Source organism: Tursiops truncatus, chromosome X, assembly GCF_011762595.2.
Source record: "Tursiops truncatus isolate mTurTru1 chromosome X, mTurTru1.mat.Y, whole genome shotgun sequence".
Lineage (NCBI taxonomy): Eukaryota > Metazoa > Chordata > Mammalia > Artiodactyla > Delphinidae > Tursiops > Tursiops truncatus.
Window position 1 is genome coordinate 92,772,897 of NC_047055.1, and position 16,568 is coordinate 92,789,464.

Genomic DNA, 16,568 nt, shown 5'->3' on the forward strand with positions numbered 1-16,568 from the left:
GCAATTTTTTTTTTTTTTTTTTTTTTTTTTTTTTTTTTTGCGGTATGTGGGCCTCTCACTGTTGTGGCCTCTCCCATTGCGGAGCACAGGCTCCGGACGCACAGGCTCGGCAGCCATGGCTCACGGGCCCAGCCGCTCCGCGGCATGTGGGATCTTCCCGGACCGGGGCACGAACCCGTGTCCCCTGCATCAGCAGGCGGACTCTCAACCACTGCGCCACCAGTGAAGCCCCAAATTTCTATTTTTATTCTCAAATGTTTCTTGTTTTTTAAATATAATTCTGCTTTGACCTATTGTTTGTTCAACCATTTGTGTACACTTACTGAAATACAACTAACTGAACACTAACTGTATACAATCCAAATCTCATTAAAATAAATTCAGCCCTAACGAAATTCTTCATACTCTTTAATACTGATTTCCCAGTCAGTGGCCTACCTGAAGTTTGAAGAAGTATTCTGAGTATAAAAAAAAAAATTCTCATACTCTGTGACAGAAACTTATGAATGGATCCTTGCAGTTTGTCATAACAGGCTTTTACATATTAAGTCAACAGCATTCTGATTCTGTATGTAATCAAAAAACTGTTATAAAGCAAAAACTAACACACTGTTGTAAAGCAATAATACTCCAATAAAGATGTTAAAAAAAAAAGAACAATGCTGGCCAAACTTGAGAATGGTTGCCTTAATGACATCTCCTGATTACAATTGTATGACGTTTTCTGCAGCTATATCTAGATACGTTGACTAGGAAAATAACCTACTTTTTCAGCTCTGTTAAGCACCCCTTCCCTCCCTCCTTCCCTTCTTGTTCATCCATCCATTCACTCACTCGTTCATTCAGTTATTCAACAAATATGTATTGATCTTCTTTGTGCTAGGCAATGCAACTATGCTCTGGTAGTCAGTGATGAATGAGGGCCCTTTTGAAACCCTCTTACACTGTTGGTGGGAATGTAAATTGGGGCAGCCACTATGGAAAACAGTATGGAGGTTCCTCAAAAAACTAAAAATAGAGTTGCCATATGATCCAGCAATCCCACTCCTGGGCATATATCCAGAGAAAACTATAATTCAAAAAGATACATGCACCCCTATGTTCATAGCAGCACAGTAGCCAAGACATGGAAACAACCTAAATGTCCATCGACAGATGAATGGATAAAGAAGATGTGGTATACACACACACACACACACACACACACACACACACACACACACACACACACAATGGAATACTACTCAGCCATAAAAAAAGAATAAAATAATGCCATTTGCAGCAACATGGATGGACCTAGAGATTATCATACTAAGGGAAGTAAGTCAGAAACGGAAAGACAGATGCCATATAATATCACTTGCATGTGGAATCTAAAATATGACACAAATGAATTTACCTACGATACAGAAACAGACTGACAGATATAGAGAACAGGCTTGTGGTTGCCAAGGGGGTTGCCCTTGGGATGAGAGAGGGCTGGATTGGGGGTTTGGGATTAGCAGATACAAAGTAGTATATATAGAATAGATAAACAACAAGGTCCTACTGTATAGCACAGGGAACTACATTCAATATCCTGTGATAAACCATAATGGAAAAGAATATGAAAAAGAATGTATATATATATGTGTGTATAACTGAATCACTTTGCTGTACAGCAGAAATTAACACAACGTTGTAAATCAACTATACTTCAATAAGATAAATTTTTTTAAAAAATACGAAGGGCCCTTTCTCTTAGAGCTTACTCTCTAGTTATTTTTGAACATACATGAAAATTTCAGAATTTGCTCCTTTTAATTCTAACCTACAGGTTTTCTTTATTGTTATGAAATATTTCAAACACTCAGATATATACCAAAAATTACATAACAAATACCCATGTATTACCACACAGGTTTAACAGACATTATTAATATTTTGCCATGTTTGCTTCAAATCTCTCCAGATGTAACCATTAACCTTAAGTTGGTATATATGCTTGTGTATATTATGACGTATGTTTTATATTTTTATTGCATATGTATAGATCTGTAAAGAATACGGTATTGTTTTATGTGGTTTTGTATTTTACATAAGTGATTTCATAGGGTACATACCCCTTTGCAGTTTTTGGTTTTTATTCAACATTATTTTTGCCAATTCTCCACGTTGATGCATGCAGATGAAGTTTTTTTCTCCATTCCTTTGCTGATGCACACTCAGGGTGTTTACATTTGTTTAGTATTGTGAGCAGTAGGTCACTGAGCATCTTTACACGTTTTCTTGTATACATGTTTGAGTGGTTCTGTAAGATGTATACCTCGTAGTGGACTTGCTGGATCACAGGGTGTACACATCTTCAATTTCGCTTTATCAAAGTGTATGGTCCAAGATGGCCGAATTGTTTATAAATCTGTTTTAAGTAAGGTGCAGTCTTAAGTACTGTCGCTAGGCTATTGAATTTTAGCTCACCTATTGTACTAAGCAGTGATAGATAGTGGGTGATTTCATTTTTTATTAGAATTTTATTATTTCATCTGTTAATAGAGGTTTAGACATAAATGAATACAGTGGCAAATTATACAAGCTTTTTAAATGACAATGAACATATTTTCTGACATTTTAAGTCGGTCCTCAAATCGGTTAACTTTTAAGCACACTTTAAATTAGTATTAGGTACTTAATTTTGAATAGCTACTTTAGTGACTTGAGAAACTATAACATTTTCTTTAATTATTCTGTGGTTAAAACCATAAATTTCATTTAATTTTATAATCTATGTTAACAGTGTTAGCCTAAAAGATTTTATATACAGATTTAAAATCTAGTGGTGAGTGTAAGCTTGCACTTAAAATATTTTGTAATTAAGCAAATGAAATATCACAAATAAGCAAAGAACTTTGGGAGGATCTAAGCTTTGTAAATGCTAGAGCTTTGTTTCATAATTTTTTGTTCTTCAAGGAATTAGGCTGTATTTTATCATTCTTTTTAATATGTTTACCGTAAGTGCTTTAAGAAGTAGACTGAATTTTAGCTGTAGCGAATGTATCATGCAGGGAGTATCCTGGTTTAACTTCTGAAGTGCTTTCACTCCTGCTTGCTTCCCCTTGAAACCGTCTAGAAAGAAGTTGGCACATTATTTTGCGAATGTTACTGGACATCAGGAAATACATGACTGGATCTAAACAGCTATTAAAAGATGAGAAAACCAGCATGATCTCATTGGTTTTGTGAACGATTTCCTTCCAATAGCAAGACGACATATTTAGCTGTGAAGAAATATAGACAAATCGGAAGCCATGATAGGGAACAAAACATACAGTAAAAATGATAAGCACAATAAAGGAATTCCGGGCTGTAGTGGCATATTTGCCAGAATTAGGAAATTTTGACCTCCTTTTAGAAATCCTCAATAGATTCTTGCCAATCTTAATATAGGAAAGGATTATTAGTAGGAAAATTAGCCAGAACATTACCACAAGAATGTAGTTAAAAATTGCTTCTCCTTTTGCATTATGCTTATCTCTATAATGGAAACACATTGTGGAATTATGACCTCCTTTCTTAAGGGTTAAAATAATCATAGTTAAAAATCCAGCAAGGGCAATTATCCATACTATACAGCAAACATAAATACTCTGTTTGGTTGTTATCGCCTTCCGTTGTTGTATAGACCGATTAATTTTTATGTAGCGATCCAAACTGATGAATCCAAGCAAAATAATGCTAATGTACATGTTCATATAAAATAGTGTTCCCACAACCTTGCAAAGAATCACACCTAGTGTCCACTTGTTTTGGTTAATGTGATACATTATTCGGAAAGGGAGGCAGAAGATAAGTAAGAGGTCTGCAATGGCTACATTGAGTAGGTAAATCTGAATGGAATTCCTTTTGCGGTGGATACCCAGAAATACATAGAGGGCAATTATGTTTCCAATGAGGCCCACGATGAAAATAACAGAGTAGAATGTTGTTAACACATTAGAGAGTAATTTTTCATCCATGGAACAGGCAGTAAAATTTGAGGCTCCTGAGAAGTTGTGTGGCCATTGGACGCTGTGATTAGTTACAAAGTGCACTCCCTGGGAGGAGCAAGGCCAGCTGCTGACTGAAGTTGTCGTCATTGTTACCATCTGACTTCTCATTGTCTTCTCTAGGGATCAAAAAGTGAAGGTGCTAAATGACATGTTCCTTGACTGTAGCTTTTATGTCTTCAGATTTCTCCTACAACAGAATGCCAAACATTGAGTCACTTGTTATTTTAATAACAATTACTTTAGCTCAAAGCACAAATAGTAAATGATTTATTTTCAGACATTGTGAGAAGCTTTCCTTTTATCCTACTTTGGACCATTTGGATATCTACACAATATATGTAGCAGCATTATGGTATCACGAAACAAGCAGCACATATAGTAGAATCTTGTGGAATGTCCTGCTCTGACCTTTTCTATGCTATGATAAATGTTCAAGGTTTCATTTGTTATATTAAAATAAATAGATGAACTATGGAATCATCTTTTAGGGAGGTTTTTATGGGAATAGAGATGGAGGTGAAATGACAGCTCATATTTTTCGAAGATGAGTGTCAGCTTCCCTAAAGGTAGTTACAGACATGAGTGAGCTAGGCCCACTGCTGGCCCCTGTCCAGCTTCCTGCCTTGACTCTTTCCCTCATAGGTGGCATTCATTCATTTTGACACGTGTTGCCACATGGTATGTGACAGATAAACTGTGGCAGTCTCTCATTCCATGGTGGGAATAGGAGAAATAGTCCTAAATTTCTTCCTTTTCAACCTAACACCAAGTTGAGGGTATTAAAATCACTTGCCTACGGGGGCATGCAATTACCGTAACAGACCAATAGAGCACAGCACTTGCCTCATTAGGCAGGCTCGTAACACTGCACAGGAGAGCAAAGTAGCCAAACAAAACCAAGTCAGGTGGTGACAGCCGCCAGTTAGGCACCTTGGAGAGTCTCCTTGACCTAGAAGCATAGAACATAGAGTGATAATGTAGATGGGAAAGAGGATGTGTAAACCAAGATTTTGGAAGGAAGTAACTGCAGCTGAAATATTCCGTGGGCTAGGTCATGTGAGACTGTTTGTAAAATAGTGTGTGAATTACACTTGTGTGTGGCAGCAGAGAATGTTAGCAGTGCTATTTGTTACTGGCTCTTTGCTGGGCATTGGCTGCTGTGAAGAGTGCAGTCTGAGAGGCCATCATAAAGAGGAGATGTGAGGAGAGGATTCCAGAGGGTCTTGTCACATTCCTTTCTTAGAGTGACTTCCCAAATTCTTTACAGAAGCTTCTTAGGAGGTGTCATAAAGACATTCAGGGCAAGGTTATCAAAATCAGACCTAACTAACTCTGTGACCTTCAGCCAACAACTTAATCTTTTCTAAGCCTTAGTTTTTTTGTTTGTAGAAATGGAAAAATGCATTCTACAAACAACAAAACTGGAACATAACAAGTGTTATGTTTACCCTGGAACATAATAAGTGTTCAATGACAGTTAGCTTTAAAAAAAACACCTTTTGATTAATTTTGTTTTAGTGAATATCTCACACTTGGCTAAGTACTGCTTGGAAAACGAAGGTGAAAATGACAGAGACCCTGCTCTCGGTAAATATTTTTTCAGGAGTGTGCATTTAAACTTTGAATGCTGTACAGTGGATTTGAATTACCATAATTAATTTCCTGATTTGACCTTATACACAGAGAAAAGCATTTGGAAGAAGTTAGCCTTTCTTAAAACTACCTATAATTTGATCAAGAAGAAACCATTTTATTAGAGTGTGAAATTCCTGTTTAAAATTTTGTCAAGGGGGGAAATCGAATCCTTGGTAGAGGAACTGACTGGTGAAGAGGAAGTTATGTAATCCCTGGTAAGAGCCTGTCGCCAGAGCTGAGGACAACGGAGGGAGGGAGGCAAGAGGACTGAGCCTGGTCTGTGGTGTGTCTCAACTGCACGGAGACAGATTTCACAAAGCTTATATAAACTTACACGCGTGTTTCTGGTGATCTGAAATTCTAAACAGGAAAGGGCAATCCAGGAAGAATGGCAGGCTGCCACAAATGGAGCTGATAATGCAATGTAGATTACCAAGAAGAGGAGAAGGGCCCCTGTAGGGGATCTGTGTTGTGTGGTCACATAGGGAATTGGCTGAGGCTCAGGTAGAAACATCTCATAGCCACTGATGAAAGTGAGCTGAGGCATGACAGGTGACACGATTTTGAGAGCTCAGACAGCTGAAATGACTTTAAAGGTCATAGAGTTTTTGTTTTGTTTTTTTTTTTCTTCTCCATTGCTATATTTTAAAACTCCATTAGGGTTAGGAAACAAGTCTGTTTTGTTTGCCTCTGTGTACCAAGTGTTTAGCACAATAAATGCTGTTGAATGAAAAAGGGAATTTAGTAGAAAAGTATGTAAAGTCCTACATGTGGATATTAAAATAAACTATTCAAGTACAGGAAGGCCTTTAGCTACATGAACAAAAACACAATTGCAATTGACTGCAGTTGCTGTGTCCGCAGTGTGACGTGGCTGCAGCAAAAACTAACCTGTCTTTGGTTGACTTCATACCTATGGAGTGTCTTAAACGAAGATTGTCACTACTAATCGGTACTGTCCTAAGCTGGTAGGGTTCCACCTGGAATACAGTGTTTCATCCTCAGCAGCACACTTAAAAAAGGCCACAGAGCCAGTGCGGGGGGAAGAGCCCAAATCATGTCAGAGGAGCAAGTGGAAGGAAACAGGCACCTGGAGATGTGAACACTTTCAAGGCCATGGAGAAAAGCATTTCACCTCCTAATGTATGTCTTCAGAAAGCAGAAGAAGGACCAGTGAGTAAAAATGCAGAGACAGATGTTGCCTGCTTTTAAGGAAATGCTTTTTTAGAATGAAACAATCTATTTGGGGAGGCAATAAGGTTTTACCACGGAAGATTTTTTGAGACTGCCACAGTTGGATACTTTGTAGAAGAGACTCTCAGTGGCTCTCAATCCCGGCTGCATATTAGAATCCTCTTGAGGGCTTTTTAAAGATACCAATGCCTGGCTCCATCCCCAGATCTTCTGATTTAATTGGTCTGGAATGGGCTCCAGGCAATGGTTTCCTTTAAAAGCTCCTCAGGGGATTCTAATGTGAAGTCAGAATTGAACCCTTGAGCTAGATGACTAAACCAGTAACTAATATTTATTTAGCATATGCTGTGTACCAGACAGTGTGTTAAGCACATTTATATTATTTCATTTACATAATCCTTATAATAACTTTGTGAGGTAGGTATTAATGAAAGATAAAGATGTTTTGATCGTTACCCATGACCACAGAGCTCTTAAATGTCTGTACCCAAGTTGAGACTCAGATCCGTCTAGCTTTTAGAGCCCATGATCCTTTTCACCAAACCTCACTCCTCCTAATCACATATGATCAGCCTTTTCTTTATTAATGATGAGTTCTGTCAGCGGCATTTTGACATGATTCCTTTAGCATTATCCACATTAGCGATTTTAAGAAAAGATTGTCATCTAGCTTTTACCTCTTTGGAAAAGGTACTAACCTTTTTATTTGCTATGTCCATTATAGTAAGTAAGTAAGTCCAGAGTTTACAGAATCACAAATCATTCATCAGAATGTTCAGCATATTCCCCAGAGCATATCTTTTCAAACTTATTTCTAGGCCTGATTGTCATTATCAAGATGTTTCTAGAAAGCCATTAGCGCAAAGCACGTAGCCTGAAACCATTTGCCTCAGCTCTAATCTGCAAATGAAATAAATAAATAATAGTTGTACAAGATCACCAATAAACCTTTCTGGTTTTGCTTTATTTTCAAGCTTAAAGAGAAGAATGTATTTGTTTAAATAGTAGTAGTAGCTGTCATTTAGAACCCTGTATTGAATGGCTAGTGTTCAGTCATTTATTAACAAATTAACAGATTAGATTCTGTTTGGAACTTAATGGCTGATTTCTGCCTCCTTTACAATGTGTCAATCACTCGCTGTTCCTAAGGCCATTTACTGATGTTTTAAAAACTACTTACTTGATTTGTTAAGAATGGCCAGTGAAGATAGGAAACAAACCACTGCATTCACATAGGAACCAGTTTCCTAGTGGACATTAGTTGTGACTGGTGTGAAGTGGTCACAGTGGTTTTCTGATAGTAGATGGTTAATGGTTTTTAATGTTGTGACTTGACAAATCCTGAAGTTCGCAACCCTGTATTAGTGCTGCATTGTACCCACCAGCACCACCCTCCCCTTGCCTGTAATTTTTCAGCTGGCTCCTACAGGAGCTTCTGTATTAGAGGGCAGGACCCGACAGATTCCACTGTGGCCTCCAATGAGCAAAAGCTTTTTAAATGCAGTTTGGGTATGTTTGTGAAAACATCACATTGCTATGTTAAAATACATACCTAGTTGGCAGTGGTAGCAGCCGTTTACGTTTGTAGTTTGACTTGATAATCACTGAATCATTCAGGCCATGCTTTAAAAATTGCACTAATTTCTGCATACAAAGTGAAAATTGAAAGCATGTTACTTTAGAAAGAATATTAGTAGTACATTAGCTTTTGTTATCAATTTAACTGTAGCTAAAACATTTTTTAATTTTAGGTGAATTCACTAAAGGGTATTTTGCTTTTTCTTTTCTCTAATATTCACTATATTAACTTCTGAAACACGAAACTTAAAATTTAATTGGTCTGGTAAATTACCATAAAATAGAAATCATATAATAAAGAAAATACTATTATTGAAAATAGGGAGTCAGCATAACTTAATAAAGTTAATAAGTTACAGATCACTTATAATACACTGGAAATAAAATTTGTTGCATATGAAAATAACTTTTAATTGATTCAAGTAGATCTGCAAGTCTTTGTGGCAGTACACAAAATACAGTATAAACAATGTGACAGTATTGATAGTATGAGCGTAAATATCTCATGTCCTAAAGTACTTCAAGTAACTAAGAAGACAGCCTCATTTTAAGTCAAGTCACGGCAGAGGTATCATTCAGTTTACTCAGGTTTCTAGAAACAAAGTGTTGCTAGTCACCATGAAGCAGGTTTCATTTATATTACTCAGATAATCAGAATGTAACTTAAAAAAAACGGATCATTGTGCAATTGAAATCAAGGCATACTCACAGTTCAGGCTCTCTTGAAGTAAAAGGAGCTGAACCCCAAGATTCCCTAGACACAGAGACTCGTCTTGGTGTGTCAGCTGGGTTCCTCCATCCGGTTGTGGTGCAATTGGTTGGGGTTGTCTTTTTATTTTTTATATTTGCATGTGGTGGTAGGTGTGTTTTTTCTCTTTTCTTTCTTTTTTCAATATGACAACCCTTAGACTCCTTGTGAAAATATTAAAAAAAAAAAACCCTACCACTATGCAACAACTTTATCTTTAAGCTTAATCGACACTTAACTTTGAGAAATTATTTATATCTTTTCTATGAATACCTTCCACTTGGACAATTGTGAAAAGTTTTCCCTCCTTCCCCCCGCATAAAGGTTATAAATTCTAAGCAGAAATATGCATTTTTCTGTTTCTCCTAACTAATGATACATAATATGCTACATGTACTTTTAAAGCACAAGCATTTAATTTCTCTTTCTTTCTGGATTCATTTTAGAAACTAACAATCACATAAAGTGGCATTCCTGTGTCAACAAAAAATTGGCATTTTCCATTGGCACTTGCCATCTACCTCTACAAGGATTAAATCATGTGCTGCTGCAGCTGCTGACTTTCAACACGCCCTGAAAGGAGTTCAGGGTGGAGAGCTGAAATGAGGCCCTCTGTGCTCTGGGAAAAACTGGCAGAACAGGGCTTCAGATAGTTAGTTATTTTCAGGAGACAATTGTATGAGCCCAATTCTTGTATCTCATATCTAGAGAAACACTAAAATCCTTCATGGTGACGTCTGCTCCTCGTGACTAGCAGTAACCTGCACGAGACTAGCAGAAACCTTTTGTAAAAAATATGTGCTTGATTGTATGTATTCCCCCTTCACCAAAATCACTGACCTTCCCCCCTGTCTCTTTGGAGCAGTTTCTCAGAGCTATCTGGGATGCTGTCTCCCAGGCTGCAGTCCTCATTTTGCCCCCAATAAAACGTTAACTCGCAACTCGGCCATGGCTCATGGGCCCAGCCGCTCCGCAGCATGTGGGATCTTCCCGGACCGGGGCACGAACCCGTGTCCCCTGCATCGGCAGGCGGACTTTCAACCACTGCGCCACCAGGGAAGCCCGTGCATTTTTTTTAAGTCGACACCTGTATTGCATTATAGTAACATGAGTAATGAATTATTTTATTATTTTTTAAAAGGTTTATTTGATCTGTGTGTTATTTTAGTATATTTTCATGTATTCCCTTAAGGCCTTGGATTTATTTTCTAAAACAATCTTATAATTTTAGGGTTAGATGAAATTTGTGATAGTATTCTCTCCTTTTTAGCACCATGATGAACTCTCCCAAGTAAATTAAAATATCTCCTATATTTTAAAGAAAATAATGAAGTAATTCTGCAGGGGTTTTTTGTGGTCCTAGTCCAATATTTAACCACTATCTGTCCCTCTATGTAACTGTTGGCCCTGCAGTTTAACGTCATTTCTTCTTTTTTGTTGTCATCTGAAATGAAGAAGTTAGTTAATATCCTCCTCATAATTGTTACCCTGTAGCTTTGTTTACTTTACACTAAATATTTAACTCATTGGGCTTTATCTAACATTCTAATTATTTCTGGGTACATACACTCTTCTAAACATCATATTCTCCAGAGCTTTTAGTTTGTTATAAATATGACACATGGGACAGAATATTTTTAAATTGCCAGAATAAAAATATTTTGTAGCTCTTCACTCTAGAACTTCTGAGAAGGAAGATGATTACTGTATTGGTCTAGGAGGAATTTTGTGTGTGTGTGTGTGTGTGTGTGTGTGTGTGTGTGTTGTTAAAAAAACATAACATTAAATTAACTATCTTAACTATTTTAAAAAGTACAGTTCAGTAGTGTTAAGTATATTTATACTGTGCAAAAGTATACTTATATTGTTATACTTTATAAGGTATATTTATATTGTTCAGTAGTGTTAAATATACTTATTGTTGTGTTTATATATAGAAATTTTTCATCTTGCCAAACTGAAAGTCTGTGTCCACTAAACATTAGCCCCCTCTCCCTCTTCCCCTACCCTTGGCAACTACCTTTCTACTTTCTATGATTTTTGACTACTCTAGGTAATTCATTTGAGTCAGATCATACAGTATTTGTCCTTTTATGACGGGCTTATTTCGTTTAGCATAATATCCTTGAGGTTCACCCATGTTGTACCATGTGACAGGATTTCCTGCTTTTTCAAGCTACGTAATATTCCATTGTATGTACATACCATATTTTCTTTATCCATTCATCTGTCAGTGGACATTTGGGTTGCTTCCACCTCTTGACTATTGTGAATAATGCTGCAATAAACATAGGTGTACAAATATCTTTTCGGGATCCTGGCAGGATTTATTTAAATGACTAAATAGTGTTTATCTATTATATGTTCTATTTCATAAAATCTAATATAAAATTTTTATCATGCTAGCTATTTTTCCACACCTAAGCCATCCCTTTTCAAAACAGTAATTCTGTTTTAATCTTCAGTTGCCTGATGACCCTACTGTGACTAGGTTTGAATGTAAGCTTTTCTTAGTTCTTCCTTTATATGAGCTTTTTCCTGTTCATTCTGAACTTTCTGCTTTTTGTTTTGGTGTTCTCAGCTTATTCCCATACATGCTCTTCTGCTCACCCTTCCTCTTCCTTGAACTCTGTTGATATCTTAGCTTTTTATTTATACAAAAGATAGAAGTAGAAAAGAAGAAATAAATGGATATGCTTGTTTGGTGCCATCCATTTATGATATTACCGGCCTTTCTTATCTAGATCCCAACCCTTGTTAAATTCAGCTCACCACCCACTCCAGGCCTGAACCTCACCAGCTAACATGAGGACTGCTGGGTACAAACACAGAAGAGTGCTGATTGGTCTTGTTTCAAACTCATGACCACAAACCTCGAGTGGGCCCCTATGCTGCCAACAGTCCTGCTATATTTCCTTAGTCTGGTGGTTCTCAAAAAGTATGGCTCCTAGACCGGTAGCATCAACATCACTCAGGACAAGACAAACAAACAAAAAAACCATCACTCAGGACCTTATTAGAGATGCACATCCTTAAGCTCATCCCAGACCTTATGAGTCAGAGACTCTGGGGATGTAGGCCAGCAGATCTGTGTGATGATGATACTAAAGTTTGCCAACCACTGTCTTAGTTCATTTTCATGTTCTTTGAAAACCCTTTTCACACCTTCACTCTTCTGCCAACAACCCCCTCTCCTTCCTCACTTCCACCTGCTGATCACTTTTTATTTCAAGTAAATGGAAAAAAGACGTGCTCAGAAGAGAACTTCCTCATCTTCTTACATCCACATCTGCCTGCATCTACAGGTGCCCCTGTATCCTGCCTTCTTCGCTGTCACTAGGGCCAACCCCCTTCCCACTTGCATATTATATCCCATCCCCTTTCTCTTCTGGGGTTGTTTTTTCCTTTCTACAGGATCTTTCCCATCAGCGCGCAAATGTTTCTCCTTAAAAAAACAAAACAAAAAAACAAACCTCCCTGAAGATGTCTAGGTAATGCTATGGAGTCATCTAATGCACGTGTTGTTATGTGAAAATTTTGAGTATTTGTATGTATTGTCTCATTTTCAAAACAAAACCAAACAATGGAAGGATAAACCAAAAACTAATGCCAATGAGGTGAGAGAAATGAGGAGAGGGGACAAAAGCTAGGCCTCTCTGAAAGGTATTTGTTTATGGTTTTGCCTTTGGAACTTTGTGTACATGTTTTGTATAATTAAAACACCAAATTAAGTCAAAATCTAATTAAAACAAATTGGCCTCACTATGTAACAAATTGAAAGTATAACCACAAGGAGAATTCTTTTAAGTGACTTTAAAATAGGGTGGGTTGTTTTGTTTTGTTTTCATTTTACATAATTTTAGATTTACAGAAAAGTTATTGTACAAGAAAAGTACAAGGAATTTCAGACACCTTTCGCTCAGATTCCCCATATGTTAACATTTTACCTTTTGTAGTTAGTAAGTATCCTGTGGGGAGCTACTCTGAGATTATACAAACATCCTGTCACTCTTCAAGCTTTCACCCACTAGTTAGAACCCTTTGCTGGTTCTTATCTGACTCAGTTATTACGATGATAACTGCCCAATGGTGATTTTCTAATGCCAGAATTTATTCTACATTTATGAATTGATTTTCTACTTAAAGGAAAGCTTTTCCTTCTCCCCATTCATTTACTTATTTACATCAGCATAGACTCATGAATTCTTACTTTGTTGAATAGTAAAACAGTATTTTGATACATCTGACAAAAAGAATCACGAAGAAATCCTAAACAGCATACAGTGGTTTTGTTGTTACTGGTAATGGAAATGTTGTTATTTTGAAACTTTTATACACACACATTAAAGGAAAAAGCAAATGAATGATTATGTTAATGTCATTAGGTACCAACATTATCTGACAAAATCGAAGAAGTAAAATTAAAAACTATAATTGAGTAGGAAGAAGCATCAGTATGAATTGGTGATTTATGTTTTTCCTTCTAAAAAATAAGTAATTTTTAGCTATGTCCGCTTGAAGAGTCGAAGCGGCGATTACCTAATAGCAGTACTATACCTAATATCCATATTGTGGATTTAAGTACCTTTACCCACTAAACAGAAATGGGACTGTTTGGAGAAATGGCCAGCTCCAATTCTGGGGCAAGAAATGAACAAGACAAGCCTTGAACACCTTGTGCCTGAAAGCAAGGAAGTTATCAGACTCCTAGAGTCTTACAAAAGGACATAAAAGCTGACTTAAGTAGGGGCTCTCACTGGCCAAAAACAGGACAATTCGAGCATGAAAATGAATAATGACTGCAATTGATTAAAACACATCAAAAATATTAAAAATCTATAAATCATTATAGACAACCGCAGAAGCCTCCTACCTGGTCTCCTTTCTTCCACACTTGTGCCCTTGCAATCTCTTCTCCACGCAGCAGCTCAAGTGATCCTTTCAAAACCTAAAACTCATCTTAATGCTCTCCTGCTCAAAACTTTCCAGTGGTTTTCTATCTTGCTCAGCCTAAAACCCAGAGTTCTGGCCTTGACCTCAAAACCCTAGACCACAGGGTCTTTGATCATCTGAATCACATTTTCCACCACTCTTCCCTTTGTTCATTCCTTTCCCAACACACTGGCTTCTTTACTCTTCTCCAAACTTACCAACCCCCTTCGTGCCTCTGGGCCTTTGTACTTATTATCCTCCACACCAAGATCTTGCTTCCATGTGGTTTGCTCTGCGACTTCATTCTGGTCTGTGTTCACATATTACCCTATTAGAGAGGCCTTCTCTGACACCCCTTCTCTTATTAAATAGCAGCTCCCTAGTCTTCAAACCTGTCACACCTACTTCCCTACCAGCCTAATTTTACTTCATAGCACTTAACACTACCTAGTCTTGTATTCATTTACGTATGTTGGTTTCTTTGTTTATTCTCTATCTTAAATTCCAATTTTATGACTTATCTCACTTAAGCGTTTGTTGAGAGTGACTGAATCCATGCGCTGCTGGATACATAGATCTCAGTGTAACATTAACTTAAGCATAAATATAGTCAACAAACTATATAAAGTATATACTCTGGGATTCTGATTTAAGCTTCTACTATTCCTTCCTAAGAAGGTGTTGAAGACACTGGCCAGGAAACCCTGTCTGGGTCTAGTTTGTATTTTCTTCTTCTGCATCATGGCCACCCTTTTCTAGGCTGGTTCATTTGCTGTGCCCCACACTACAATCATGCCAGGGCTATTGCTTTTTTCTTCAGGTCTGTTGTCATTGATCTCTATTTGAACCAGCTGAAAGTTCTCATTGAGGGAGAGCACTCTTCATCAATTGGTTTCTATAGAGGTTTGCTTGTTCTTCCATAGACCCTTCTGGCTACTTTGTGTCTTCCTGCAGTTTGCTCACCATTCCTGTACACTTGCTTTTTCTCTCCTCTCTTTCTCTAACTCATACACAGTCATACATACATTTATGTTCAAGGGCTCATCTTTCTTTGTGCTAGACTCTATCGTAAAGGTCTTTAAACAGCCTTGGACAAAAAGTAACTTCCAGAGTGGAACCCTGATGCTTTCATTGGGCAGCGTAAGGATCCCTCCCACTTTTGCGTATCCATCATCAAACATCTCTCCGGGTGTACCAGCTCAGAGTTTTATTGCACAGGTCTCTTCATGCCCACTCTCATGTAGGCTAAACCTGAACTAAAATTGTGTCATTTTATGTATGAGCAAGTATAGGACAGAATAAAAAATACTTTTATCTTCCAAGCCTGAAGAGGCTTACCTTTTTCACTAACTGGTATTTTAAGAACAGGTCATAGCATACGTAATGTTAGTCATGTTGGGGAGCATAGTATTTGAGCAGAGACCAAAGTTCCCTACAATTAAATGCTTTCCTGACACCAGCCTCAACAAGGTCCCAGAAAGAGGCAGATGCAGAGGACAAGCTCCTCCAAAGAAACTCTCATTGTGACCACAAAGCATATGATTCTTAGCCCTGGTCAAGCAGCTGCTCCTCGGGGAGTTTGTCTTTACCCTGGACTAGAGGCCAGCCAAGTAGTCTCCTTTCCCCCTTCTCCTTTCTCACCTCCCATTCCCACAGAGAGGAAGGGCAGGTCCAGAGAAAAGACCCCAGGAAGAGCATTGAATTCCCCAGGAGCCAGGCTCAGTTAAAGTCATTAAATCTGACTCTTCTTACTTGGGGGTGGAATGAATAAAGAAAAGAAATAGGATGGTGGGAGAGTGGACAAAGAAAGGGCCGTCAACATCCCCTAAGGGCCAAGATACAGTGGCTCTGTAGGTCAAGTCAGAGGTTACAAGAAACACAGGTATAAAATATATTTTTCCTTAAATGTAGAGTGTCACTCAAAGGAAGAAAATATTGCATGAAAAGGCAGAAAACATGTCTGTCTTGAACATCCATGCTTCCTAAGTAATTCCTAGCACCACACCCTAGTCTTGGAAACAAATAATTCCTGAAAAATATTGGATAAAACAGGTAAGTCTTTGGAGAAATCAGCCAGAAGTGAGAATAGAGAAATAATTCAAGCATCCAAAGTAATTCCAGTTTTTAAAGTATTACAATATGGTCATGTTATTCGGTTTTGTGTAAATTGAATTGTTCGTCTTCAGTTAATCCTTAACTTTGGTTTGTTTGTTTGTTTTTTCTTTTCAGCCCCACTGTGTTCTCCTTGCCTCAAAGGAAAACTCGGCACCTGTTAAACTTGGGGGCTTTGGGGTAGCTATTCAATTAGGGGAGTCTGGACTTGTAGCTGGAGGTAAGAACACTATTTTTAAAATTTCCTTCAAAACCTCGTCACTTTCAGGCTGGTGTAAAACTTTCAGACTAAATATTAGTCCATCCTCAGTGTTTCATACCGCATTCTACCTCACCCTAACCCA

General features: G+C 37.7%; 2 protein-coding genes across 17 annotated transcripts in view; one reads left to right on the forward strand and one right to left on the reverse strand.

Moving 5' to 3' along the window:
- CASK (calcium/calmodulin dependent serine protein kinase) overlaps positions 1–16,568 on the forward strand; it is a 389,881-nt gene that overhangs the window by 236,436 nt on the left and 136,877 nt on the right. For all 15 annotated transcript variants that reach the window (XM_073799304.1, XM_073799307.1, XM_073799309.1 and 12 more), the window contains exon 6: positions 16,342–16,444. In XM_073799304.1, the coding sequence (XP_073655405.1) occupies positions 16,342–16,444 (103 nt within the window). The remainder of the gene's footprint in view (positions 1–16,341; positions 16,445–16,568) is intronic.
- GPR34 (G protein-coupled receptor 34) lies at positions 1,749–9,255 on the reverse strand. Of its 2 annotated transcripts, XM_019943599.3 has the most exons (4): positions 9,142–9,255; positions 8,407–8,498; positions 4,869–4,974; positions 1,750–4,212 (listed from the first exon to the last, which is right to left on the reverse strand). In XM_019943599.3, exon 4 carries the CDS (start codon positions 4,131–4,133, stop codon positions 2,997–2,999), a length of 1,137 nt encoding a protein of 378 aa, XP_019799158.1. In that variant the 5' UTR covers positions 4,134–4,212; positions 4,869–4,974; positions 8,407–8,498; positions 9,142–9,255; the 3' UTR covers positions 1,750–2,996. The 2 variants fall into 2 exon arrangements, with proteins under 2 accessions (XP_033704884.1, XP_019799158.1); XM_033848993.2 differs by lacking the exon at positions 4,869–4,974 and having other exon boundaries at positions 1,749–4,212.